General features: G+C 37.1%; 1 protein-coding gene and 1 long non-coding RNA gene across 2 annotated transcripts; both read left to right on the forward strand.

The window, feature by feature from the left end:
• The first annotated feature begins 4431 nt into the window (after positions 1-4431).
• Positions 4432-5564, forward strand: LOC143463408 (uncharacterized). The gene is made up of 3 exons (XR_013118300.1): positions 4432-4501; positions 4607-4726; positions 5269-5564. It is a non-coding gene; the product is annotated as an uncharacterized LOC143463408 (long non-coding RNA).
• A 7916-nt stretch (positions 5565-13480) lies between these two features.
• LOC143463303 (U-scoloptoxin(05)-Er1a-like) lies at positions 13481-15268 on the forward strand. The gene is made up of 4 exons (XM_076961762.1): positions 13481-13616; positions 13703-13837; positions 14086-14205; positions 14955-15268. Exons 1-4 carry the CDS (start codon positions 13565-13567, stop codon positions 15050-15052), a joined length of 405 nt encoding a protein of 134 aa, XP_076817877.1. The 5' UTR covers positions 13481-13564; the 3' UTR covers positions 15053-15268.
• Positions 15269-15862: the final 594 nt, after the last annotated feature.

A 15862-nucleotide genomic window follows, 5' to 3' on the forward strand; every position in this document is an offset into this window, starting at 1 on the left:
TACCCGGTTATGAATATTTAGAGTTATCGTGTAAGATCTGAAACGCTTGCTGACAATTTCTCAGTTATACAGCACACTACTGCGCCTTTCATGGTGGTCGTCGTTTGGACAAGCCACTGTTCACAGCTGGGCTAAAGTTTCCAGAAAGCTTCTCAAGAATTTGTGGAAATCTTGGGTGCGCTGGTAGAGCTGTTGCATGACATGCTTTTTGTGAACGTGTTCCTGACGCTGTATCTTTGTCTTGTTGAATGACTTCGTCGTAACTAAGCTCGTAGAGTTCTTTACGACCATTGTTCATGGATGAATCTCATGAATTTCATATCTGATGAATCTCATATCTCCTAGCAAACTTTGTACACGTAAAGTATGATGTAAATTCCTGACGGCTTCTGAGACAAGTTTCGGTTGAATATTTCCAAATACATTGCTAGGCTTTCAATAATAAAATCAAATACTAGCTCAGTAAATTGCAGTACAAAATGATTTGGATGAATTGAAACGTCTGGATCTGTTTTTGGTCACGTACATTGATGTTAACCTCACAGAAAATCATGCTTAAAACATATTAATATAATCTGTTTGGATCAAACTGCACAACTTTCTTTAAAGTCTTTTCAAATTACATGAAACGCGAAATCAAGTTGCGTTGAATCGGGCACAGAACAAAAGTTAATGCAATTATATTGTGAAATACTTTCAAATGCTCAAGTTTGTTACGAGACGTTGCCAAGCATGACGATGAAGGACAGAAACATAAAAAAGTTTGAGAGTTGTGAAAGCGATGTTTGTTTGTGATCTATACCACACATTTTTTTAGCTTTCATATTAGCAACTTTAGCTTTATTTTAGCATTTATTCACATACTGCAGAAAAAATATCAAATGACAAATGAATCACGATTCACGTGACGTCGGGCGGGTGGGTTAGTTTCATTCGATCAATGATCACGACTTGAACATTTAGTTTCGAACAGAAACCAGACTTATCACGATTTGCGTCACAAGACTCGATCATATCCGACAAAACGTAAAATAAATTAACTCTTGAAAGCTTCAAAATAAATCGGGAAATTCCTGATGCTGTCTGAGACCAGTTTCGGTTGAATATTTCAAAATCAATTGCCTTTAATATTGAAATAAAATATTAGCTCAGTAAATTGCAGTACAAAATCATTTGGATGAATTGAAACATGTGGATCAGTTTTTGGTCACGTACATTGATGTTAACCTCACATAAAATCATGTTTAAAACATATTAATAATCTGTTTGGATGAAACCGCGCAAGTTTTTTGAAAGTACAAACAACGTGGATAAGGTAGGCCTACCATCAATGTTTCCTCTAAGCTGCGCGCGTGCGCAAATGCGCACTGCTGACACGGGCTCCGCGCACAGAAAATCTGTGCTGCGCACAAGAAAAAATCATCCAACCTGAATCGAAAATAAAATAAACGCATAATAATGGCCACAGTGCGCACGTGGAACGTTTGATGTTGCTCACAGTGGTCCAAGGGACCGCTCAGGGAGTTAGTGTGTTTGCTCAGACTCGTGAAAAATTAGAGGGAACATTGCCTACCATACGTCCTCTTTTAGGAGGATTTGTCCTCTTTTTTCAAGAAAAGTGAATGGTCCTGATCCGAGGACGCTCAAAAATGCCCAAATGTCTACTTTTTTCGCATTTCGAGTTAGTTGCTTATACTTTGAACAAAACTTTTAGGCGAGACGTTGTATTTATTTCCAAAATATTACTGTAGCCATGAAACATGATGAATTGCTGGTTTAAAAAATTTTTTCCAACAAATTGCCCTACCAGCCCTACCTTCTTGATTGTTATTGCAAACATTGTTCGACGTTCTCTGTAACATTTGGGCCTTTTAACATGCGAGGATCTGTCGCAATTTTTCTGGCACGAGTTCGAACTTAACAGACCGTAAAGAATGTAGCGCTAGTCGTCTCGACAAGTTCGTGGTTTCACATGCGCGGAGGGTGGGTTAAGTTCAAACTTGGGGTCTGTTAAGTTTAAACTTGCGCCAGAAAAATTGCAACAGAACCTCACATGTAAAAAGGCCCATTAATAAAGCAAAGGTGTGAGTTTTGTAGGCCTAGCCTACTATTAGTGTTACTTAGGGCTACCATACATCCTCTTTTCTAAAGAAAAATGAATTGTGCTCAAAGTATAGCCTACTGAAAAATGTCAAAATGTCCACTTTTTTGCATTTTGTGCATTCTTGCTTATATTTTCAACACAATTATATTTTTATGTGACTTTTTGGGTCAAACGACAATTAACCGTGGGAAATTGACCGCGAACAAACTCACCGAGGACAACTGACCATGACGTAAATTTACCTAGAACCAACTGACCTTAAACCATATTATTACTTTAATCATATAATTTGAATAAACAACAATGCTAATATGCTTAAAAAATAAAAATCAAATGCGTAGCGTTTGTTTTGTGTCGCCGGCCAGTTGACCACGACGAATTGTCACCGGTGCATTTGTTCACGGTCAATTGACGTGATCCCGACTTTTTGGCATGAGGTCTATCTAAGTCAAGTGACATTTCGGCGACAGCATGAGGTCTAACCATTTTTGTTATCATTGTTTTGATTTACACAACCATAAAAGCTAAATAAAGCTAGGCAGTAACGCCAAAGAAATATACTGTGTTTTCTGATGAACTGTGGCAAAAGCATCCTTGTTTCAGAAAAGGACGTAATGATTTTGAAGCTGAATGCATTACTTGTGCATATACGTATAGTTATCCAAAACATGTGATAAATTCTTTAAACGTAAAACTCTATTTTCATTGCACTAGCTGGCGAAATTGTCCTCCTTTTAGGCGATGAAAATATGGTAGGCCTAGGATAAGGCAACAAAAAATAAACCTATTCAGTTCTGCATGTCATGACAAACATTTCTTGGAAATAGTTTCCTTCAGGGTAAGATCGGATGTTGAAGCTATTGACAGATCCGAAGCGGACGCGAGGGCGTGAGGTTGAATCATGACATGAAACTCTGTCATTTCCTTGGCTGTGCTGGCTTGATTTGGCTTTCGTTACAGATAGTTGTCTTCACTAGTCGAGAATGCTGCATTTGTAAGATGGATGATAAACAGCATTGATTTCTTTAACCCTATTCTAACTAGGCTTGGCTTCTCCTGCACAATGTCACAGCAAAACGTGGCGTACAGTTGCATTGTTAGCTGTAGAAACTTGAAATTTGGTGACTTTTCCTAAAAAATGTTCGGCTATCTGTCCATGTTTGTTTGATAAAGTTGGATTTTGTAATTTTTAAGATATTGCGATATTTTCATAATTTTCCTCTGCTTTGCTCTGCTCTCCGCATTGAAGCGTATTACTCATGTACGCACCAATAACTCGACTAACTATTCTCTTTCGTTCTCATCTCGCGGTCAGCTGGTTTTCCGCACAGCGGGGACGCGGCATATCAAGAAGAATTTCTAGAAATGTATCACTTTTAGAAATACTTAATTTACACTAAATTCACTTTCTATAGTTTTACAATTATGATGTATACAGGAAGCCAGCAGTTTTTTCTACTAACCTGTCAAAATCCGATCAGTTTACGACGTATAGTTTTCTAGTAATTAACGATTGAAAATGTGTGTGCGGGGTCGGCCACACCTAGATTTTTAGTAAACTCGCGAGCCTGGTTAGGATAGGGTTAACGCTTGGTCTGCTGCTGCAGCACAAAGTTTTTGCATTGAGTTTTTCATCCATTCAAATTACATGAAACGAGATCAAGCTGCATTGAATAAGGGGCACAGAACAAAAGTTAATGCAATTATATCGTAAAATACTTTTAAATGCTCAAGTTTGATACGAGACGTTGCTTGCCGAGTATGACGATGAAGGACAGAAACATAAAAAAGTTTGAGAGTTGTGAAAGCGATGTTTGTTTATGTTTAACGCCATACTCGATTTAGGCCACGCCTCAAAGTTTTGCCAACAACGTACAGGTGGCTGACTAGAAGAAAAGCAAAGATAAAAACCTTAATTGAAATAATTTATGCAATTCAGCAGATTTTAGGCTCTTATAAGTGATAATTTGATCCATAGCAGAAGACACATCGATCAAGCAACATGAAGATTATTGTCAAAGTTGGACTTCTTCTTGCTTTTTTCTCCATTCAAGGTTTTTCAGGCTAAACAATTCTTTAAACATTTTAATCAAGGTAAACGAAATTCATAAAAATTGTCCATTGTTAATGAAAATTGCAGGATCAGCTATTCAATGCTATCAATGCCAATATGTATCGACTGCACCGGACAACACATGTTATGGTCCTAGTGTAGGCGATGAGCATCTGTCAAGTTGCCCAACAGGACAAGATTATTGCTTAACTTCAGTCGGAAGGTAATCTAGATATAGACTGGTCAAACAAGATATAAGCTCACCAAAAACTAAATGTACCGAAAAAAGCAACAAGCAATCGCTGGCTTAAAACTGATTAGCAGCAAACTACAGTGGTTCTGTAGTGACAAACCTTTTCCGAAACACAAGACATTATTATAGACACATAATTCATGGTTTTACCAAGCTCAAGATTTCGTCAACCGATAAAGTATTTCCTACTTTGCAGAGGCAAGCGCGTCGGGCATTGATGTGACCACAATTCAGAGACAATGTTCGCCGGTTACTGCCCAGTACAATTGCCAAACCATTGCTGGAGTAAACGCGTGTCTCTATTATTGTTCAGGAGGTGAGTTTGGAGAGCAGCAGCTCACCACTTGAATGCTATTTTTGATTTCACGTTTTTCGATTAAGATCTTCAACCATCTTTCACAAATATTTGCGCTTTGAAGACATTAATTTCTGCTTTTATGACGTCAGAGGTGAAACAACCGTAAACTAATCAATTGAATGCTATTTTTGATTTCACGTTTATCGATTAAGATCTTCAACCATCTTTCACAAATTTTTGCGCTTTGAAGAAATTTATTTCTGCTTTTATGAGGCCAGTTTCAGTTGTCGAAAAGACGAAAAAACCCCACGTTTAAAAAATTTCCAAGCTCACTAGTTTGTATGACGTCATTTCCGGTGTCGCTCTTGTGTCACTTGTTTGTCACGATCTGATGTTTCATTTGCTTCAGTACTTTCTTCTCAAAGTTTTGCTATATTTTTCAAAACAAATAAATTATATTATAATTATATTTTAGATTAATTCAGTTTACTTAGAAAATAGAAGGCATTGTTACGTAATCCCGATTTGGTAAAAATAAAATAAACCCAATTAATCTTCAGATGGTTGCAACAATGGCAACAGTGGATCACTGGTCCAAGCTTCTTTGTTCACTCTCATGCTGGCCATAGCTGGAGCTCTTGCGCTCATCAAGTGGTAATGAAGTTGTGTGATTCACGCCCGCATGATGTCTCTGTAGCAAACGATTAATTATATTAGCAGTGTGTGTGTATTTTGCATCCAGAGATTTGTTTGTGTAAAGTAGAAATATCTTCTGTGTAAGTTACGATGTTATATGATAGCATGTAAATGAACGGTATATAACCTAACAATAAATCATTTCACCAGTACAAGTTGATCACAATTTTACCAAGTTATTTGAAGAGGTGACGTTTAGTTTGCCGGCGGAACCATCAGTATCAGTATCAGCATCAGTATCTTTTCTTCTATGTTTGCTCTTTAAAAATTCCCGTCCTGGGTCTTTCTATTTTTGAGCGGATCAATCATCGGTATAATTGCTTCAAACCTTTATAATTTCCATTTCGTGTTAACACGAATATCGCTTTCCTTAAAGTTCAAAGGTTACATTCATTATTTTAATAAAGTGACTACATCACCGGAAGCAGATCAGGGAGTTGTTGTTAAAGATAGGCGGTTAGGTTCGAAGAATGGCGATGCAAAAATTTAATTTAAGCTATTTTGGATTTAATTGAATTACATTTAGATTAGAAAGTAGATTTAGGTTTGGTTCAAATTGCTATGCTATAAAATTTAAGTTACTTTAACAAGAAACTATGAAAGATAGCTTTGAACTCACTAATTTTTTCCGGTGACATAGTAGCAGTCTATTTAGAAATAAGTATAAATGTCCCAGTCCAGTATGTTTGGAACAGGTTCTATCCTGTAGGTGACTTCATTTCTTGGTGATGGCGTAAGATAAATTTACAATTCGGAAGGCTGTATCAACTCAACCAACCAGTGAATAGCAAGATATTACCACAACTGACAACAATGCACTGGATTTGGTCGCATTCCTTCGGCTTTTTCTTAACTTCTTATCTAATTAGATCAAATTATTGCTATAAATGCCACTTAGGAGCGCGATTTGTACAGACGGCGTTCCACAATATAACATTATATTATGCATAGTTATCATATGTGTGAGACAATATTCTTTAGATACGGTTTGGTCTGCTGGATTGTTTGTGGCGTATCATAAAAACTCTTCATTTACTGTAAAGGTAGCTCCGGTGTCAATCAGAGCAAACGCTGAACTCTCATCAATGTTTATGTTGACATACTTACGCTATTGGTAGGACGTCGATTGTTTGTCGCATGTTGTTGTTGACAACGTCGATTGATGTGATCGCAATCTCACAGTTACAGCAAAACACTGAAGTCTTCTTCTCTCTTCTCGAGGTTCCCTTGTTGTCTTCATTTCACTTCGCAGCTGGAAAATTTCGTCGAAAAGTTTTTCGGCTGTTTTTTTTTTTAATTCGGCTACATCCTGGTGAGTGGTGATATCTCGTCACCGCTGCCACTTCTGACGACATTATACGTGGTTCAAGATGCATCCGTTCTGCGTTATCAATAGCGTTCTTTGCGGTGGGTTAAATACCCGGTTATGAATATTTAGAGTTATCGTGTAAGATCTGAAACGCTTGCTGACAATTTCTCAGTTATACAGCACACTACTGCGCCTTTCATGGTGGTCGTCGTTTGGACAAGCCACTGTTCACAGCTGGGCTAAAGTTTCCAGAAAGCTTCTCAAGAATTTGTGGAAATCTTGGGTGCGCTGGTAGAGCTGTTGCATGACATGCTTTTTGTGAACGTGTTCCTGACGCTGTATCTTTGTCTTGTTGAATGACTTCGTCGTAACTAAGCTCGTAGAGTTCTTTACGACCATTGTTCATGGATGAATCTCATGAATTTCATATCTGATGAATCTCATATCTCCTAGCAAACTTTGTACACGTAAAGTATGATGTAAATTCCTGACGGCTTCTGAGACAAGTTTCGGTTGAATATTTCCAAATTCATTGCTAGGCTTTCAATAATAAAATCAAATACTAGCTCAGTAAATTGCAGTACAAAATGATTTGGATGAATTGAAACGTCTGGATCTGTTTTTGGTCACGTACATTGATGTTAACCTCACATAAAATCATGTTTAAAACATATTAATATAATCTGTTTGGATCAAACTGCACAAGTTTCTTTAAAGTCTTTTCAAATTACATGAAACGCGAAATCAAGTTGCGTTGAATCGGGCACAGAACAAAAGTTAATGCAATTATATTGTGAAATACTTTCAAATGCTCAAGTTTGTTACGAGACGTTGCCAAGCATGACGATGAAGGACAGAAACATAAAAAAGTTTGAGAGTTGTGAAAGCGATGTTTGTTTGTGATCTATACCATACATTTTTTTAGCTTTCATATTAGCAACTTTAGCTTTATTTTAGCATTTATTCACATACTGCAGAAAAAATATCAAATGACAAATGAATCACGATTCACGTGACGTCGGGCGGGTGGGTTAGTTTCATTCGATCAATGATCTCGACTTGAACATTTAGTTTCGAACAGAAACCAGACTTATCACGATTTGCGTCACAAGACTCGACCACATCCGACAAAACGTAAAATAAATTAACTCTTGAAAGCTTCAAAATAAATCGGGAAATTCCTGATGCTGTCTGAGACCAGTTTTGGTTGAATATTTCCAAAACAATTGCCTTTAATATTGAAATAAAATATTAGCTCAGTAAATTGCAGTACAAAATGATTTGGATGAATTGAAACATGTGGATCAGTTTTTGGTCACGTACATTGATGTTAACCTCACATAAAATCATGTTTAAAACATATTAATAATCTGTTTGGATGAAACCACGCAAGTTTTTTGAAAGTACAAACAACGTGGATAAGGAAGGCCTACCATACGTCCTCTTTTAGGAGGATTTGTCCTCTTTTTTCAAGAAAAGTGAATGGTCCTCCGAGGACGCTCAAAAATGCCCAAATGTCCTCTTTTTTCGCATTTCGAGTTAGTTGCTTATACTTTCAACAAAACTTTTAGGCGAGACGTTGTATTTATTTCCAAAATATTACTGTAGCCATGAAACATGATGAATTGCTGGTTTAAAAAATGTTTTCCAACAAATTGCCCTACCAGCCCTACCTTCTTGATTGTTATTGCAAACATTGTTCGACGTTCTCTGTAACATTTGGGTTTTTTAACATGCGAGGATCTGTCGCAATTTTTCTGGCACGAGTTCGAACTTAACAGACCGTAAAGAATGTAGCGCTAGTCGTCTCGACAAGTTCGTGGTTTCACATGCGCGGAGGGTGGGTTAAGTTCAAACTTGGGGTCTGTTAAGTTTAAACTTGCGCCAGAAAAATTGCAACAGAACCTCACATGTAAAAGGCCTATAATAAAGCAAAGGTGTGAGTTTTGTAGGCCTAGCCTACTATTAGTGTTACTTAGGGCTACCATATATCTTCTTTTCTAAATAAAAATGAATTGTGCTCAAAGTATAGCCTACTGAAAAATGTCAAAATGTCCTCTTTTTTGCATTTTGTGCTTTCTTGCATATATTTTCAACACAATTATATTTTTATGTGACTTTTTGGGTCAAACGACAATTAACCATGGGAAATTGACCGCGAACAAACTCACCGAGGACAACTGACCGGGGGACAACTGACCATGACGTAAATTTACCTTGAACCAACTGACCTTAAATCATATTGTTACTTTAATCATACAATTTGAATAAACAACAATGCTAATATGCTTAAAAAATAAAAATAAAATGCGTAGCGTTTGTTTTGTGTCGCCGGCCAGTTGACCACGACCAATTGTCACCGGTGCATTTGTTCACGGTCAATTGACGTGATCCCGACTTTTTGGCATGAGGCCTAAGTCAAGTGACATTTCGGCGACAGCATGAGGTCTAACCATTTTTGTTATCATTGTTTTGATTTGGACAACCATAAAAGCTAAATAAAGCTAGGCAGTAACGCCAAAGAAATATACTGTGTTTTTTGATGAACTGTGGCAAAAGTATCCTTGTTTCAGAAAAGGACATAAAGATTTTGAAGCTGAATGCATTACTTGTGCATATACGTATAGTTATCCAAAACATGTGATAAATTCTTTAAACGTAAAACTCTATTTTCATTGCACTAGCTGGCGAAATTGTCCTCCTTTTAGGCGATGAAAATATGGCAGGCCTAGGATAAGGCAACAAAAAATAAACCTATTCAGTTCTGCATGTCTTGAAAAATGTTTCTTGGAAATAGTTTCCTTCGGAGTAAGATCGGATGTTGAAGCTATTGACAGATCCGAAGCGGACGCGAGGGCGTTAGGTTGAATCATGACATGAAACTCTGTCACTTCCTTGGCTGTGCTGGCATGATTTGGCTTTCGTTACAGATAATTGTCTTCACCAGTCGAGAATGCTGCTTTTGTAAGATGGATGATAAACAGCCTTGATTTCTTTAACACTTGGTCTGCTGCTGCAGCACAAAGTTTTTGCATTGAGTTTTTCATCCATTCATATTACATGAAACGTGAGATCAAGTTGCGTTGAATCGGGCACACAACAAAAGTTAATGCAATTATATTGTGAAATACTTTTAAATGCTCAAGTTTGTTACGAGACGTTGCCGAGTATGACGATGAAGGACAGAAACATAAAAAAGTTTGAGAGTTGTGAAAGCGATGTTTGTTTGTGATCTATACCATACATTTTTTTAGCTTTCATATTAGTAACTTTAGCTTTATTTTAGCATTTATTCACATACTGCAGAAAAAATACCAAATGACAAATAAATCACGATTCACGTGATGCAGGGCGGGGTAGTTTGTTTGCGAAATAATCACGACTTGAACATTTAGTTTCGAACAGAAACCAGACTTATCACGATTTGCGTCACAAGACTCGATCATATCAGACAAAACGTAAAATAAATTAACTCTTGAAAGCTTCAAAATAAATCGGGAAATTCCTGATGCTGTCTGAGACCAGTTTCGGTTGAATATTTCCAAATCAATTGCCTTTAATATTGAAATAAAATATTAGCTCAGTAAATTGCAGTACAAAATCATTTGGATGAATTGAAACATGTGGATCAGTTTTTGGTCACGTACATTGATGTTAACCTCACATAAAATCATGTTTAAAACATATTAATAATCTGTTTGGATGAAACTGCACAAGTTTTTTGAAAGTACTGTGGCGAAATAATATTTCGCACTATTGTTTGTTTGTTTTTCGTGCATCTTCCCACGCTTTTGTTTACTTAAGCTATCAGTTAACTTTTATTCTGTTTGTTGTTTCTCTTGATGATCTGATTTTATTGATTTCGCTTGTCCACTGTTTTTTTCATGTTGTTTATACCGCCTCAAGTGTTTTGATGTGGTCCAGTGCAGATTCATACGTGTCCTGTTTTCGGTTGGTCTCCCGTAGGGCTTCAGGCGGGGGAGGTGAGCTGGCGAGAAAATCGTGGCTTTCATGGCAGTCGTGGTATGGGCGTTTAGGAAGAGGACCTTTCGTGTTTGTTGGTCACTCAGAACTGCCCTAGTTGCTTTATTATATTTTACCATTTTATTGTAAAACGTGTGCACCGAAAGTCAAGCCCCAAAAGCAAAAGCGGAGTGTTTTTATCTGTTATCGAAATACAATCGGACTTTATTAAAAGAGGCTTGTTGGCTTTGAGTAGGCCGTGAAAGCGGTGGAGAAGGACCTGGCAATAGAAAATCTGTAACAGTACAAACAACGTGGATAAGGTAGGCCTACCATACGTCCTCTTTTAGGAGTATTTGTCCTCTTTTTTCAAGAAAAGTGAATGGTCCTCCGAGGACGCTCAAAAATGCCCAAATGTCCTCTTTTTTCGCATTTCGAGTTAGTTGCTTATACTTTCAACAAAACTTTTAGGCGAGACGTTGTATTTATTTCCAAAATATTACTGTAGCCATGAAACATGATGAATTGCTGGTTTAAAAAATGTTTTCCAACAAATTGCCCTACCAGCCCTACCTTCTTGATTGTTATTGCAAACATTGATGACGTTCTCTAACATTTCAGCCTTTTAACATGCGAGGATCTGTCGCAATTTTTCTGGCACGAGTTCGAACTTAACAGACCGTAAAGAATGTAGCGCTAGTCGTCTCGACAAGTTCGTGGTTTTACATGCGCGTATGTTGAGTTAAGTTCAAACTTGGGGTCTGTTAAGTTTAAACTTGCGCCAGAAAAATTGCAACAGAACCTCACATGTAAAAAGGCCCATTAATAAAGCAAAGGTGTGAGTTTTGTAGGCCTAGCCTACTATTAGTGTTACTTAGGGCTACCATATATCTTCTTTTCTAAAGAAAAATGAATTGTGCTCAAAGTAAGTAATAGCCTACTGAAAAATGTCAAAATGTGCTCTTTTTTGCATTTTGTGCTTTCTTGCTTATATTTTCAACACAATTATATTTTTATGTGACTTTTTGGGTCAAACGACAATTAACCGTGGGAAAGTGACCGCGAACAAACTCACCGAGGACAACTGACCGGGGGACAACTGACCATGACGTAAATTTACCTAGAACCAACTGACCTTAAATCATATTATTACTTTAATCATATAATTTGAATAAACAACAATGCTAATTTGCGTAAAAAATAAAAATAAAATGCGTAGCGGTTGATTTGTGTCGCTGGCCAATTTGTTGCCGGTCAGTTGACCACGACCAATTGTCGCCGATGAATTTGTTCACGGTCAATTGACGTGATCCCGACTTTTTGGCATGAGGCCTAAGTCAAGTGACATTTCGGCGACAGCATGAGGTCTAACCATTTTTGTTATCATTGTTTTGATTTACACAACCATAAAAGCTAAATAAAGCTAAGCAGTAACGCCAAAGAAATATACTGTGTTTTCTGATGAACTGTGGCAAAAGTATCCTTGTTTCAGAAAAAGACGTAATGATTTTGAAGCTGAATGCATTACTTGTGCATATACGTATAGTTATCCAAAAATATGTGATAAATTCTTTAAACGTAAAACTCTATTTTCATTGTACTAGCTGGCGAAATTGTCCTCTTTTTAGGCGATGAAAATATGGTAGGCCTAGGATAAGGCAACAAGAAATAAACCTATTCAGTTCTGCATGTCATGACAAACGTTTCTTGGAAATAGTTTCCTTCAGGGTAAGATCGGATGTTGAAGCTATTGACAGATCCGAAGCGGACGAGAAGGCGTGAGGATGAATCGTAATGTGAGACTGTGTCACTTCCTTGGCTGTGCTGGCATAATTTGGCTTTCGTTACAGAGAGTTGTCTTCACTAGTCGAGAATGCTGCATTTGTAAGATGGATGATAAACAGCATTGATTTCTTTAACCCTATTCTAACTAGGCTTGGCTTCTCCTGCACACTGTCACAGCAAAACGTGGCGTACAGTTGCAATGTTAGCTGTAGAAAGTTGAAATTTGGTGACTTCTCCTAAAAAATGTTCGGCTATCTGTCCATGTTTGTTTGATAAAGTTGGATTTTGTAATTTTTAAGATATTGCGATATTTTCGTAATTTTCCTCTGCTTTGCTCTGCTCTCCGCATTGAAGCGTATTACTCATGTACGCACCAATAACTCGACTAACTATTCTCTTTCGTTCTCATCTCGCGGTCAGCTGGTTTTCCGCACAGCGGGGACGCGGCATATCAAGAAGAATTTCTAGAAATGTGTCACTTTTAGAAATACTTAATTTACACTAAATTCACTTTCTTTAGTTTTACAATTATGATGTATACAGGAAGCCAGATGATTTTTCTACTAACCTGTCAAAATCCGATCAGTTTACGACGTATAGTTTTCTAGTAATTAACGATTGAAAATGTGTGTGCGGGGTCGGCCACACCTAGTTTTTTAGTAAACTCGCGAGCCTGGTTAGGATAGGGTTAACGCTTGGTCTGCTGCTGCAGCACAAAGTTTTTGCATTGAGTTTTTCATCCATTCAAATTACATGAAACGAGATCCAGCTGCATTGAATAAGGAGCACAGAACAAAAGTTAATGCAATTATATTGTAAAATACTTTTAAATGCTCAAGTTTGATACGAGACGTTGCCGAGTATGACGATGAAGGACAGAAACATAAAAAAGTTTGAGAGTTGTGAAAGCGATGTTTGTTTATGTTTAACGCCATACTCGATTTAGGCCACGCCTCAAAGTTTTGCCAACAACGTACAGGTGGCTGATTAGAAGAAAAGCAAAGACAAAAACCTTAATTGAAATAATTTATGCAATTCAGCAGATTTTAGGCTCTTATAAGTGATAATTTGATCGATAGCAGAAGACATATTGATCAAGCAACATGAAGATTATTGTCGAAGTTGGACTTCTTCTTGCTTTTTTCTCCATTCAAGGTTTTTTCAAGCTAAACATTTCTTTAAAATTTTAGTCAAGGTAAAAGAAATTCATCAAATTTGTCCATTATTAATGAAAATTGCAGGATCCGCTATTCAATGCTATCAATGCCAGTATGTATCGACTGCACCGGACAACACATGTTATGGTCCTAGTGTAGGCGATCAGCATCTGTCAAGTTGCCCAATAGGACAAGATTATTGCTTAACTTCAGTCGGAAGTAAGTACGAATACGTGTGGTGGTAATCTAGATATAGACTGGTTAAACAAGACATAAGCTCACCGAAAACTAAATGTAACGAAAAAAGCAACAAGCACTCGCTGACTTAAAACTGATTAGCAGCAAACTACAGTGGTGCTGTAGTGACAAACGTTTTCCGAACCACAAGACATTATTATAGACACATAATTCATGGTTTTACCAAGCTCAAGATTTCGTCAACCGTTAAAGCATTTCCTACTTTGCAGAGGCAAGCGCGTTCGGCGTTGATGTGACCACAATTCAGAGACAATGTTCGGCAACTACTGCCCAGTACAATTGCCAAACCATTGCTGGAGTAAACGCGTGTGTCTATTATTGTTCAGGAGGTGAGTTTGGAGAGCAGCAGCTCACCACTTGAATACTGTTTTTGATTTCACGTTTATCCAACATTATCTTCAACCACCTTTCACAAATTTTTGCGCTTTGAAGAAACTAATTTCTGCTTTTATGACGTCAGAGGTGAAACAACCGTAAACTACGTCATACTCGTTATAACAACAAAAAGAATTTTATTAAAATCAAGCGAGTTGCGTAATTTGTTTGTGGCGATTTACCGTAACTTGGCCAAGTAAATTTTTAAACATTTTACATGTATATAGATAACAACGTAAAAATTGCACAAGTAAAACGAATGCTTAATTTTACAAAAAAGTTGTCACAAATATTCTACATCTTCCTCGGGTTTAGAATTGGATTTAGTAAAAAATTTGAAGCTAAGTTAAATGTTAATAATTGCTGATCGAGTATCGTTTTCTTGCCAAGTGTTAGCAAAACTTTGGATGTCAGAACTGTTCATTTGTTAAACTGTCAGTTTCAGTTGTCGAGAAGGCGAAAAAACCCCACGTTAAACAAATTTCAAGTTCACTAGTTCGTATGACGTCATTTCCAGCGTCGCCACTTGTTTGTCACAAGCTCATGTTTCATTTTCTTCAATATGTCACTCTCAAATTCTTGCTATATTTTTCAAAACAAATAAATTATTCATATTAAATTAATTCTGTTTACTTAGGAAATAGAAGTCATTGTTACGTAATCCCACTTTGGTAAAAATAAAATAAACCCACTTATTCTACAGATGGTTGCAACAATGGCAACAGTGGATCACTGGTCCAAGCTTCTATGTTCACTCTCATGCTGGCCATAGCTGGAGCTCTTGCGCTCATCAAGTGGTAACGAAGTTGAGCGATTCACGCCCGCATGATGTCTCTGTATCAAACGATTAATTAATAATTATATTAGCAGTGTGTGTGTATTTTGCATCCAGAGATTTGTTTGTATAAAGTAGAAATATCTTCTGTGTAAGTTACGATGTTTTATGATAGCATGTAAGTGAACGGTATATAACCTAACAATAAATCATTTCACCAATACAAGTTGATTACAATTTTACCAAGTTATTTGCAGAGGTGACGTTGAGTTTGCCGGCGGAACCATCAGTATCAGTATCAGCATCAGTATCTTTTCTTCTATGTTTGCTCTTTAAATATTTTCGTCCTGGGTATTTCTATTTTTGCGCGGATCAGTCATTGTTATAATTGCTTCAAACCTTTGTACGTTCAATTTCGTGTTAACACAAACATCGCTTTCCTTAAAATCGAAAGGTTACATCCATTGTTTTTAATAAAGTGACTATTTTACTGGAAGCAGATCAGGGAGTTGTTGTTAAAGATAGGCGGTCAGGTACGAAGAATGGTGAGGCAAAAAGTTAATTTAAGCTATTTCGGATTTAATTGAAGATACATTTAGATTAGAAAATAGACTTAGGTTTGGCTCAAATTGCTATGCTAACATTTAAGTTACTTTAACAAGAAACTATGAAAGATAGCTTCGAACGCACGATTTTTTCCGCTGACATAGTAGCAGTCTAGTTTGAAATAAGTATAGATTCCCAGTCCAGTATGTTTCGAACAGGTTCTATCCTGTAGGTGAGTTCATTTCTTGGTGATGGCGTAAGATAAATTTACAAATTGGAAGGCTGTATCA

Source organism: Clavelina lepadiformis, chromosome 6, assembly GCF_947623445.1.
Source record: "Clavelina lepadiformis chromosome 6, kaClaLepa1.1, whole genome shotgun sequence".
Lineage (NCBI taxonomy): Eukaryota > Metazoa > Chordata > Ascidiacea > Aplousobranchia > Clavelinidae > Clavelina > Clavelina lepadiformis.